The sequence below is a fragment of the Sesamum indicum genome, linkage group LG10 (genome assembly GCF_026168435.1).
Source record: "Sesamum indicum cultivar Baizhima isolate 11 linkage group LG10, ASM2616843v1, whole genome shotgun sequence".
NCBI classification, from domain to species: domain Eukaryota; kingdom Viridiplantae; phylum Streptophyta; class Magnoliopsida; order Lamiales; family Pedaliaceae; genus Sesamum; species Sesamum indicum.
Window position 1 is genome coordinate 2085094 of NC_142666.1, and position 12960 is coordinate 2098053.

At 35.9% G+C, this 12960-nt stretch overlaps 2 protein-coding genes across 5 annotated transcripts; both read right to left on the minus strand.

Moving 5' to 3' along the window:
* Window positions 1-669: 669 nt before the first annotated feature.
* Window positions 670-8752, minus strand: LOC105172603 (potassium transporter 7). Its single transcript, XM_011094120.3, has 10 exons — window positions 8311-8752; window positions 6832-7060; window positions 6505-6753; window positions 6291-6341; window positions 4744-5004; window positions 3907-3959; window positions 3685-3799; window positions 3219-3473; window positions 2325-2847; window positions 670-1489 (listed from the first exon to the last, which is right to left on the minus strand). The coding sequence occupies exons 1-10, from the start codon at window positions 8563-8565 to the stop codon at window positions 952-954; spliced, it is 2529 nt and encodes an 842-aa protein (XP_011092422.1). The 5' UTR covers window positions 8566-8752; the 3' UTR covers window positions 670-951.
* Window positions 8753-9985: 1233 nt separating this feature from the next.
* On the minus strand, window positions 9986-12655 carry LOC105172602 (uncharacterized). Of its 4 annotated transcripts, none has more exons than XM_011094119.3 (4): window positions 12429-12655; window positions 11164-11320; window positions 10669-10812; window positions 9986-10349 (listed from the first exon to the last, which is right to left on the minus strand). In XM_011094119.3, the coding sequence occupies exons 1-3, from the start codon at window positions 12612-12614 to the stop codon at window positions 10679-10681; spliced, it is 477 nt and encodes a 158-aa protein (XP_011092421.2). In that variant the 5' UTR covers window positions 12615-12655; the 3' UTR covers window positions 9986-10349; window positions 10669-10678. The 4 variants fall into 4 exon arrangements, with proteins under 4 accessions (XP_011092421.2, XP_011092420.2, XP_011092419.2 ...); XM_011094118.3 differs by having other exon boundaries at window positions 9986-10353; XM_011094117.3 differs by having other exon boundaries at window positions 9986-10340; window positions 12429-12654.
* Between the last annotated feature and the right edge of the window lie 305 nt (window positions 12656-12960).

Genomic DNA, 12960 nt, shown 5'->3' on the forward strand with positions numbered 1-12960 from the left:
ATTAGGGAAGAAACGGAATAGCCCTCCTTCCTGTAATTTATGTTGGGTGGGTTTTTGTAGGAAATAAGAAAAGTATATTATTTCCTTACAAAATTAAACCTCTTCTACAATAGTCATGAGTTATATAAATGTTGGAAAGTTTTAGTTAAGATAATGAATCTTTCCATCCGTAATGTTGTCTTGCAGTTGTATAATTCGAAAGGCTTAATTTATAACTTATTAATATATAGCTACCAGGGAGCAATAGTTGCCAATTATAGCAATTTTTGGTTGATATTTAGAACGAACACAAGAATACGTTTGAAAAAAAGGCATTACAAGATAACAAAGCATCAAGTCCCAACTCAATACTGCATTAAGAAATCCGCAAGTCTAGGTTATTTTGATCAGAATTACAATGAACTTTTAAACTCAAATGATTTCAAGTACAGTACCGTCCGTCCTTCCGTCCAAACTCAAACTAAAAGTAACAGCAATTCAGGAGTGGCTGATTGCACCATTTCACCTGAACGTCGAGCCGCTCGAATCACACAGGAATGATTCCCAACTTTAATGTCCCTTGCATACAGGTTACAGGAACACGATTTTTCACTTTTAACCCTCATGCATCAAGAATAACGTGGAAGGATGACATTAACCATTAAAAATCATTAAGTAAACAAAGACAAATTGCACTTTTGAAGATCACATTCATATAAATAAGTTCACAGAAACAGCTCCAACTATGATATTTTCCTTCAAAAAACGAAAAGAAAAAGAAATAGCACTGAGATTTACAAAATTCCTCCAATGCACAATTTAAGGAGCATCCAAGAACTTCATGTATAAAAAACCTGGATCCCATGTCAAAACCTACCGGTGGCTGCAAAAGTATGACTAGTTCCTCAACCAGTTAGATAGCCAGATTCTTGTTCGACTTGGTGTTATAGAATTCAATCGTAATCCAAAAGTTCAGACCATGTAAGTCATGCCCACCTGTATCAGATGTGAATGCGGAACGCTCAAATTTGCAGTTCCCCTCCTGGAGTTCTTTCTCAAGAAAGCATAAAAATAATTAATAACAAGCTTCTTTATGAACCAAGAATCCTTCCTTGCCCTAATATCTCCATGGCCAATAAGATATACAAACCCAGACTCCTTTGCCTTGCGTATGAAAGACAGCTCCTTCTCAAGGCTTTGCTCGGCATCAACAGCCATCTCATCAGTAGAGGTCTCTAGCTTCTCTTCTTCCGACATTCTTGCTTGTGGAATGAACTTGCTTGTATCACTGAACTCGGCTAGGAGAGGGACAGCAAGTGAATAAACGCTCCCGTTGGGAGCTATTAGAGTTTTTGATGAAGAATTCTCTTCTTCAGAATCAGACTCGCAATCACCATCGCTCTCTAGAGACCTTTCCTGAGCTTCCCGGCGAATGAACTTCTCAAGACTCTCAATCAGCATCTGCTCAAAGATCTGGTGGTTTTCTTTGCGGACATCCTTGTAGCCATATCTGTTGGAGGCAGAGTTGAGAATAAAAATTAAATGCACCTCATATTAAGTTCTCAGAAGCCTAGAGGGGCATAATGTTCTCTGTCTAATCCCATAAACAGGATGTAAGGTATTGAATATGCTAAAGATGTTTTTATGGATAATACACGCACGGATATTTTTCTTTGGGATAACATATGAAGATTATTTTTAGTGTTCAGTATCTACTTATTCTGTGTCAAATGACAATTTAGAATATGTTTGCATGATATACTCCAATGCTCTATATATAACATCTTCTCATTATGTAATTTTGTTTGAAAAACATTTGTTTTTACTCCACATGTGAAATGGCAATATATATAGGGAATGTGAAAAATAGGTAATATTATCTGAGAGATTCATACAAAAAATAAAATAATATTATCTTACAATTGACCTGTAAAATATTGAAAACTTGAATGATGCGAGGTCTTTGTAATTTCAAAAAGGGGAAGGTATACTCTATAATTATACTAACTCCAAGGAGAAGTTTCTGTAATTAACTGTAAATTCATTACTCAAAAAGATTGCATTAAGTCATCATAAGCCAACAACAAAACCATCCCCATGAATATCAGAAGCTGTGCTATGAAATACTAACTCAACAAAATTAAAAGTACATGATACTTTATCTTTCCACAACAAACGGCTTTGAGATGTTTCCATCTCCAGTTCAGATATGTGAAGCCTATCTTACTTACTAAACAAATTCGGGAAATTGCTTCCATATTGGGGCTCAAGCGGACTTAGACATGGTAAGGTTAAGGAAAGCAAACATAGCCTAATATAAGGCAGTAAAACTTTAGGAGACTTACCTGGCAACACAACGAAATATGTGGTAGCTTCTGGGGCAGACTCGCCTAAACAGAAACCTTTCACTTTGAGGTACAACAGATACTGGAACATACTTTATACATACAAATATGATCATTGAATGCACAGCAGGTAGAGCAGTAAGAAAATGTCCAAATATTGCAGGTACGCCTTTGGCTAGCTCATTGTAAAGCAAGCCAATGCCAGGAGCCCTCACAGTGCCTAGGTTGGGACCCAATTTCCGAAGCAAATCCATCGACATCTTTTTCTGCACCTCTGTCTGATACTTTAGCCTGCTCCCATAGTTCCAGATATACATTACTATAAATATGATAATAGTAAACACCAGTATGATCCAACTTCCATCTCCCACACTCCATAAAACTGAAGAAAAGAAAGTCAACTCCAATCCCAAGAAAATAAATGCAAAACTCAGCACAATAAGAATGTTTATCTGCCATATAAGAAGCATCACAAGAGTTACTAAGGTTGTTGTCATCATCATGACTCCGAGTTCAGCAATGCCTGTAAAAAAGAATTCAACTCAGACCACAAGAAGCCTGCCTAATTCTATTGCACAAAGGTATTTGTATGGCAGAGAAATATATGGCAGAATGAACAAAAAGTAGTGAACTATTTCCACAACCAAAATAATCTTTGTTTTCCTGCTGCTCATTATCAGGTGAAATTCACCACAATAGAGACAAGATACCACTATAACCTTAGCCAACTGGATCGTATAAGGTGTTGGGTTGGCATGCAAATATCCAAGGCCTATCCTAGATGCATGTGAGAAATTACCAAATTTATACATATAAGATGTAAAGTTAAATGAAACAGAGAAAAACTAGGTAGCCAATGAACCAAACTTCAAAGAGAAGCAAAAAGATAATTACCATATGCATTTCCAATCTCATAAATATTTGAGATACTGCAGACTAAAACCAGGGTTAGCGCCAGTAGAAACCAATTCATAACTGGAATATAAATTTGGCCCATGAACTTCCTCGAGGTATGTATAATTTTAAGACGAGGAAAGCAGCCAAGTGCTGTCGATTGTTTAATGCATGAGAAAGTCGCTGTAGTCATAGTTCTACTAGCAATCAAAGCAGCGACATTGGCTATGAGGAAGATAGGCCAGAAAGCTCCACCTGCAGAAGAGAAAGAAACCCTGAATCATCACTCTCCCTTTCAAACAAATATCATAAAAAAATAGAAACTGAAGTCTTGAATGAAGAAAAGAAAAATCATAGACATTAGCTTAGCTAAATGAAGACCGTTACGATATGCTATCAATCTTTCTTAATTTAACATTAAAGTATTAAGTACATCAGAGTCATAAAAAGAATATTTTATATTTACTTGGAACAGAAGCAAAGAATGCCTGTGTTGTGTCAGCATGGTTCTCCATAAGATAAGCAGCTTGACCCAGGTAACCCAGTAGAAGACAAGGTAATACAAGAAACACAAAGGTAAGCTGCAGTAACCAAGTCAAATAGTTGGTAAGAAAAATTTGTAAAAGCAATGACACAATGTTCTCTTAAACAAACAACAAAAGGAAGAACTGCTAAGCTTACTACTTACCTGAACTGATCTCACGGAAAAATAGCAAAGATCTGCAAACATTGCCTCAGAACCTGAGTCATATAACTGATGATCAGAAATCAATCAGATGGAATGCTTTTGTATAATTACTAAAAGAAAAAATTCAAGACAACAGTTAAAATTATATTTTTGGTGAACTAACATAGACAGGGAGTTCTAAGGCATTCAACTTTCTGGAATGCAAGTGCCAAATTTCAGTTATAGAAATTAAATCATTTAAAATTAGGCCAAGTGATAATGTTAACTGTTGGGGACTCTGCCACTGTGGACAGAATAAAATGTTTGCATGAACTGTTCAGTTTTTGATACAGAAAGTTGATCAGGACCTCTTTAAGAACAAGACATTCAGAGGACCAAAAGTGCCATATCACAAGGAACTGTAAGGTAGCAGAAGTGGAAATTTTAAATCACACCGAAAGTTCTTTTTTAAACCAGTTCAATTGTTCATTTCGGAACATTGGTAGAGAGGATTCTCCACAAAAATATGGATGCATTAGTTCATGAATGTCTGATCACTTATTAAGCATACAACTTGAAGGATTCTAACACGTATATACACTAGAAACACGGGTATTAATATCCAATCCAAGATATTGTGCATAGAACTCGTATAAAGAGAAAGCGAAAATAACTCATCATAAGAACACCCAGTTACATAAATGAATTTGTAATAATGTTGCAACAGAAAGCGGACACCAAGCAGACTACTAGAGAAAGATAAGAATGGCTAACTTGAGAAAATTCTAAGAGTGTCTTATTAAGGTAGAAAAACTAAGAAATAGGAAAACGAAAGAACAAATTCTACTGTAAAGTTACCTGTAGCACAAAGAAGGCAGCCACCAAGGGAATACCAGGCCTTGGTTGAATTGCGCTTAAAGAAATGATAGATATGAATTGGATTAAATGCCTGGAAAACTCTAGCGTCATATTTGATAATGTTGTATATGCCAATGCCCCCAAGAGAACAAAACCACAGGAACAAGGCAGGACCAACTACAAGCCCCACTTTACTTGTTCCATACCTCTGTACACTGAACAAAATTATAATACATGCAACCGAGATTTTCACCACATGATCTGCAGTTCAAAGAAATTAAACATAATCAGCTGTTCGTACATCACTGAAAGTCGTGATTACAGGAATTTCAAAATTATGAGATCACATTTAAATGAAATGTAAATCCAGGAAAACCCAAGTGGGTTTCTGAGCCATTGGATAAATGTATGATACTGCCATAAAATGAAATGACTCTCACAACAACACTTTGTGGTACCTATGTGAGCAGCATCTCATGAGCGGCAGCAAGATCCAATGATCTCTCAGGTGGTACAGCATTGAGTAAGTGTTAGTGATTCATAATAACAAATATTTTCATTTTGTGTAAGACCTTAATCTATTCCCGTCTTATGTGGGAATCAGAGGATTAGCAAGTCACTAATCCAAGAGGCTGGCTCATTTTGTTGCCTCTCGTACTTCAAAGAAAGTGAAATATTAGCAAAACCACAAGAAAACATCACACAGCTGAAGAAATCCCACCTTCAAAAATGACAAGAGGCGGTTCCCACTCAATCAAGATCCGTGAGACTTTGTGTCGACACAGTAACTAACTGTAGAAAGAATGTAAAGATACCACCAGACCAGCAACCTAAATTTCTCAGCAGACATCTTCTCAGATCTTCCACAAAATAGTTTGTAGGGAAGCATCTTATGACAGATATTCACACTTCATGACTTAATAGGCAAACTCAATTCAACTCATTAAAGCAGTATCTTATAATTATTCTATGATGAGCTGCATTCTTCTAATCAACTCAAGCAAAGGCCATCTAAAATTCAAACCACAGACCACCAGACCAGCAACCTAAATTTCTCAGCAGACATCTTCTCAGATCTTCCACAAAATAGTTTGTAGGGAAGCATCTTATGACAGATATTCACACTTCATGACTTAATAGGCAAACTCAATTCAACTCATTAAAGCAGTATCTTATAATTATTCTATGATGAGCTGCATTCTTCTAATCAACTCAAGCAAAGGCCATCTAAAATTCAAACCACAGTGTCGCAGATAGTTTGAAGTGGCAACATATTATAAATGATATGTGTTGTGACTACTTTTCCATGTCAAATTGCGAACGAAGTAAAGGCCAGTCCTATTTTAACCATTTCCTTTTATCTTTGAAGTATTTAACAAGCCAACAACAGTTGGGTACCTGGTATTTCTAGATATGATGTTAGCTTAAAGTTGACAAGAGAAAATTTCAATAATAGCAAAACAATTGAAGCAGTTGAAAAATAGCATAACAATGCCATACAAATTTTAGGTTTTCTCGAGTTCATTGAGTAGAAGAATGTCAAACACCTTGCTTAATCTCTGAAACTCCAATCTTTAAGCCACCAACAGCAGATACAACTGCACAAGTGATAGGATTGTAATCAACTCCAAAGTCCAAATATCAAACAAACATTACAAGAGAAATACATATAGCGACTGTTCTCACTTTCTTGGTTCAGCAGAGCAAGATATATTCAAATAATAATAAAACTTATCTAAGACTGAATCTGTTAAAATGCACCTGACATAGCAGGTGTAACAACGCCATCAGCTATCACCATTGAAGTACCGGCCAGAACCAACATGAGAAGAAGCCTTTTTAGTGTCAGAGAAGCTTCAAGTCTCTCCTTTATTTTCAGTGACCTCTCCAGTTCAGGTGATGGCACCTTCAGTCCGAAGCTCGATACATTAGTATCTGATGGAAGTTGGTTTGGTAGAAGACTAACTTTAGCATGCCTACAGATCAATGAGTACAGAGCAAACGTACCACCTGCAGGGATTCGCCAAACAAGAAGTCTGACTCATTTATGCATGGATGGTGTAAAGCAAAGCCCAAAAGGAGATATACCTTCACCATCATCATTTGCCCAAAGAACAATAAGGACATACTTGATAAGTGGAATCAAAACTAACGTGTACAAAACTAGAGACAATGCACCAAGAACATCTTTATTGCTAGTGGGTGGTGCCTTGCTGAACATCACACTGAAAGTATACAATGGACTAGTTCCCACATCACCGAAAACGACACTAAGTGTCTGAAAAGCCAGTATGATTCTCCAGCTCAAAGTGATATCCTGCAATTATGTTTCAGATCAAGACACCAACACAAACACTTGTGCTTTATCATGTGAAAATATTCAAAATGTAAACTAAAAATGATTCTTCGAAAAAAAAAAAGATAATTACACTCCCCTCCCCCGAAGTTTGGTATAATTACACTTAGACCCCCTATGGTTTGGGAAATTACATCTAGCAACCCTGAAATTTGCTCCCGTCTAACAAATAAATCCTTCCATTAGTCAACATTTACTGAATTTGCTGATATTTATAAAAAAATTGAATAAAAATTGATATTTACCTTTCATTAACTGATTACTGACCTATTCAGATCAAATAATTTTTTTCGGACTAAACTACCTTAAACTATGAAAATATTCCTCCTCACGTGCATTAACATGTGAAGACATATGAGGGTAATTTGGTTATTAAAAGATTTATTTGACCTGCAGCAACTCAATCAGGGATTGATATAGATTTTTTTCTGATTTTTTTGTTGATATCAGTAAATTCGGTGAATTTTAACTAACACGTGGACTTATTTATTAGACGGAAGCAATCCTCAGGGGTGCTAGACGTAATTTTCCAAACCACATGGGGTTCTATGTGTAATTACACTATACTTCAGGGGAGGGGAGTGTAATTATAAAAAAAAATGTATTTCTTTTTAATGCCAAATATCTAAAAATTTACGAAGAGCATAGAGAAAAATGAAATTTGATGGATAATAGTTCACAGGTACCTAGTGCTATACATTAGTCTGGATATGAGAAGTGAAACATGAAACTTCATAATAGAACAAAATGCTTCTTTCTGAACAAGGTAGGAGGTCTAAACTCCTTGACGAGAGCATTCCCAGAAGTAGAGTGAAGTTCCCGGATGAAATTTTCATCAGAAATAAATCAGGAAATTGTTTATCACTCACCAGCTACTTTATAAAAACTAAATGGGTTTATACCAAAGTTCATGTCAGCATTGGTGAAAACAAGACTGGTAACTTCATCATAGTCCTAAGCTCTTATGCTCAATCATTACACTTGTTTTTCTCAAATAAGGATCACCAACTTAAATCCATAGAACATTATGAAATACACTCCTTTACAGCCAAAAATACGAGAAACTTTCTTTCCCCAAAAAAAAAAAAGGAAAGAAAGAAAGAAAGAGAAGAAATTGAAACCCCACATATAATAACCACAGGGACAAACAAATCAAACTAAATTAGAGATTTTGTAAACACAAAAAAGAAAAAGGAAAAAAAAAAAGGTACCTCAAAATCATTTCTCTGCACACCGGGAACTTCAAGTGCCTCAACATCAAACGAATCAATCCTCGGCCCCGTCCGAATCAACCTATGTTCGATATTATCTTCGTCGTCAGAATCGCGCAGCGGAGACCCTCCTCCAAAATCTTCTCCGTCATTGTCCATCTCCGACCCCTCCTCGTCCTGATACACCCATCGCGACTCCAACGAATCCATGGACCCCAACCCCACATTTTCCCTCTCCGATCCCTCCTCCGCCATCCCTTTACGTATACTTCCCCGTAAGTCTATGCATCTAGGGATTTAATAATCAAATGTCCGCTTTTCCAATTTCACAATAAAATTTGATCTATGAAACTGATCTCGCCCCTAGATTTTGGGGCATATCTCTCAACTGATTTCTGCAGCATGGGGGTCTGAAATAAAAGGCAATCCAACGGACATCGCACGACCCTTTGGGGCTTCTTTTCTTGTGTAAATTGCAATTGACCCCTTCAGATATAGCATATCGGTAATAAGCCCTTTGAAAAGCAAGAAAATCTACTCTGCCCCCTGTAATTGCTTTGACTTTGCTGTTATCAATTTTATAACAATTCATTCCCTGATGCTATCTATATGTGACTTGAAATCTATTAATATTTAATAAAAAATAATTCAAGTTTAAAATTATTTAAATTTAAAATTATCCAAATAAATTCAAATCGTATCCATCAATCCAAATATAATTTTGCCTTAAAAAAAAGAATTTTGAAAGACTCTATACTATGAGAAGGAGCTCAACTGTTTAAATATTTTTTTTCATAATATGAAATTATCACTTATTGGATTTGTCATTAGATATTTGTATCCAAAGTAGTTATTTTATTTAAATAATTATTTCGGACTTGAGTGTACACAAAGTTGTATTGATAATTAGCAAAAGTTTAAATTAACGAATAAAGAAGTATTTTTGCATATTAAAATTTTACCCAATGGTATTTTAAAATATAGGCTCTGCCCAAACCCAAAAAATTATTACTATAGATATATGTCCAAGTCTGCATTTACTGAAAATATATTAGGTATGGATAAAAATCATAACTATCAAAATGACATGTCTAGGTATTCACAGTAAATGACAGATCTAATGTATTAAGCACGAAGTTAGGTCAAAGTAAAATAGAGTTTTTACATGAAAAGACAAAAAAAAATACCTCATTAACTCCCAAATAACCTCACTTGTCATTGTGGTGCCAAAACAACAGGCTCGACGGCCACTTGCAATATTGTTGTCTTTAAAATTAAATCTAGTGTAATCCACAAACATAACTTTAAACTAAAAGCACTAACATTGATCTTATCAATATGTGACTAATTCAATATTAATTTATTAACATCATAAATGAATAAAAATTGAAGTCAGATTGATTGAAATATTTAAGTATGGGCATTAAAGTGAATTATAGCATATTATTAATAGTCAAGAGTATTTTTGTTTACTTTTTATTTATTTTAAAGGATTATCATAAAGATAAGGGGATAATTGAAGATTTCTTTAATTTAGAAGGGTAATTGATGAAGATGGTATAGTTGAGGGATAATGAATGTTTATATGAGAACTGAATAAAAATTGAGGACCTAACAAAAATTGGAGTCAAAATCGGGAAACATACATCAACCAAAGCATCACATGGACCACAAAGATAATAATCCCACCAAGATAATAATCATGTCCAACCTCTCCGTTGCCTGGTCTTGTGTTTGAACAGTACAAACCTGCATTTCCAATGTAAGCAAAATTCATTTTGTGGCTTTTCTCATTTTTCAATAACAACTTTCGGGATTAAATTCCATCCAAACCAGGTTTTGAACTACGACTTTCTGCCTGTAAGATAACAGTGCTCTCCTATCTGGCAAAGTGCTTCATTACTAAACCCAAATAAAACAAGTGTATGCCTGCATTTCATCAGAGTTTTGCACCGCTCTTTCATCGCAGTTGATGAGATGACTCTTGTAAAGATCTCCCACTTGTATGCCTGTTCAGCAAGTTCCCATGCCTGCCCATTCTAACTACGACATGAGTTCATTATGCATTTTACATTGTGTTAGTTGCGCGTGCATATTATCAGGTGTAAAAACATCATCATTGAAAATTGCAGAGATCAGTGTAAGATCGGCTGCATTACGAGGAGTCCATATAGATGACAGCATGTCATGTACTGATGCATTCAGCTAAGTTGAAGTAAGAGAAGTTAAAAGGATTAACGATTTTGACACTAGGAATGATCGAGTTATTGGAAAATTTTACATAATCAATGTATTGGGAATTACACAAATAAGTTTCTTCTCTTATTCTCTAGGTACATATGAAAAAAGCAGACTTACATGAAAGGATTTAGCCATCTGCAGAAATTGATTCTCTGCCACCAAGCGTCTGGATTATAGACTCGAGAAGTTTTATCTCTTTGTCCCGTTTAGAAATCTCTTGCTGCTTTGCACGCAATTCTTCCATATGAAGTTCAAACACTTCTGAAATAGAGAGAAGATATATTATCAACTACACACACTGGAAGGTCCTTCACAAAGGCATATAAGTCAAAAACTGCAAATTCTAATGCAAGAAAACAAACCATATTATCCACCAGACACAATGGGAAATAATTCACGATGACATTCATGAAACACTTGGATATCTAGTTCTTGGGTAACAGAGTCTCTACCATACTCATGTATGAATGATAATACAAGTGCTGGTGTAGAATTTCCCATGTATTAACTGTGAGGACATCAAGAATTGGGCTGAATACCTTTTCCATTGCCTACAACTAATAAGATTTCAGAGTACTTATATGTTGAAAAATGGAAATCGCAGAGACATACTAGTGGTGTTTTCAAGTTCTTTTGTAATTTCTTGTTGACGCAATTCAGCAGCCTTCTGCGCTGCCTCAGCCTGACGTTTTTCAGTACGTGCACGGGCAGCGGCCGAAATGGCAGCATCAAGTTCTCTTTCTAAAGTCTCCACTCTTTGCTCAAGAGCCTGCAGTCATTCAACAGTTTTGTATAATGCAATCCTGTCAATAAGGTCTCAGTCCTTCAAGTAGTAAAAAGGGAATGCTTATGACATAGACTCTGGTCCCTAAAGTTGTCATGAACAAGGTGGTACAGCGTTCTACTTCAAAAAGCAGGTCAGCAAGACAATTGGAGGGAGCAAATTCCAAGGGCAATGAACATGCATAGACACACACAAAAAGAGAATGCATAACTAAATAAATGAATCCAAGTATGTGGGACTAGGATGCATGAGAGGATGTAGGGGGATCGAATTAAAAGTTCATGACATGGTTTCATTCCAATTGAACAACGAGCTTTTCCGTGTAGGGTTGCCTTAATCTAAGTTCTACGGACAACCTTTAAGGTCATTGTGAAGCAAATGTCACATTCCATTTCAGCATGAAGAAATCTATGAGGCCCGAAAAAAAAAATTGGCTCAGCTGATAGAAAGAACCAGTAAAAGATCCCTGCCAACTGAAAGTCATAATGGGCCGACAACCCCTGATCCAAAACCAAAAAAGAAAAATAACCAAAGATCATCCCGCACAAAGAAAAATCAAATGAAACCAATCGAGTCATTGGGGCAGATTAGACTTGAAATTCCAAGGCGCACTTAAACCAACAAATGTAACACATAAAAAACATAAAACGAGATGATAATGTAAATTAAAAACTTACAAGGAAACAAGAAATACAAAATCATACAGAGCATGAAGAGTAAGTGATAATGATCCACCATCACCATCCAATTCAGTAAGATCACAAAATGCGCGCAACTAAACACCGAGTATCCTCATACCAAGGCCTCGAAAATTCAACAACCCGGAAACCGAAAAACGACAATGTTAATAAAAAAAAAAACTAACATAGAACTTAAACCCAGTGAGAATTAAGTGAACCATAATGGTAGACTGCGTAGAGAATTTCCACAAGCACCTTCTGTCCATCAAGAAGAGCCCATAAAATCCCAAAACCCAGATTCTTATTTCTTGAAAGAACGAGCAGATGATACTCACCATACGAAATTTGAAGCAATTACCTACTACCTCCTAGACCCCATTTAAATAAAAACCGATAAGCAGCAGAAGATAGACCTTGATCGTGCGGGCTTGTTCGGAGCTGAGGGAGGCCTTGGCGAAGGTTTCGTTGTCCACGTATACGACTTTCTTGATGAGTAGCTTGTTCAGAGAATCGAGATTCGAGGCCATCTCCGTCAGATTGGCGATCGATGCCGGCCATCGCCCGCCCGCTTTCGCCTTCTCTTTCTCCCTCTCTTCCATTGCACCTTTATTCTTTTCCACCCTCCATTTTGCTTCATCTCGCATTTATTTTACCTTATTATTGACCTTGATTGTAATTTTGAAATTTGGAGGGTGTAGAATGGTAAAATCAAAAAAGTGAAGTGGCCAAAATGTTAATATTGGGTGGATGGGAAATTCAAAAATTTCAAGATTAGTCCATTTGAGTTCAATGTTGAATCATTATCAAATCTTAATATTTATCATAATAATTCATATTATTTTAGTTTGCATTTTATAAACTTTAAAAATTATTTTTTAAAATTACTTAGGTAGTGTTTACTTTGACTTACTGGTCGACTAACATTAATTATCCAAGTTAATAAAT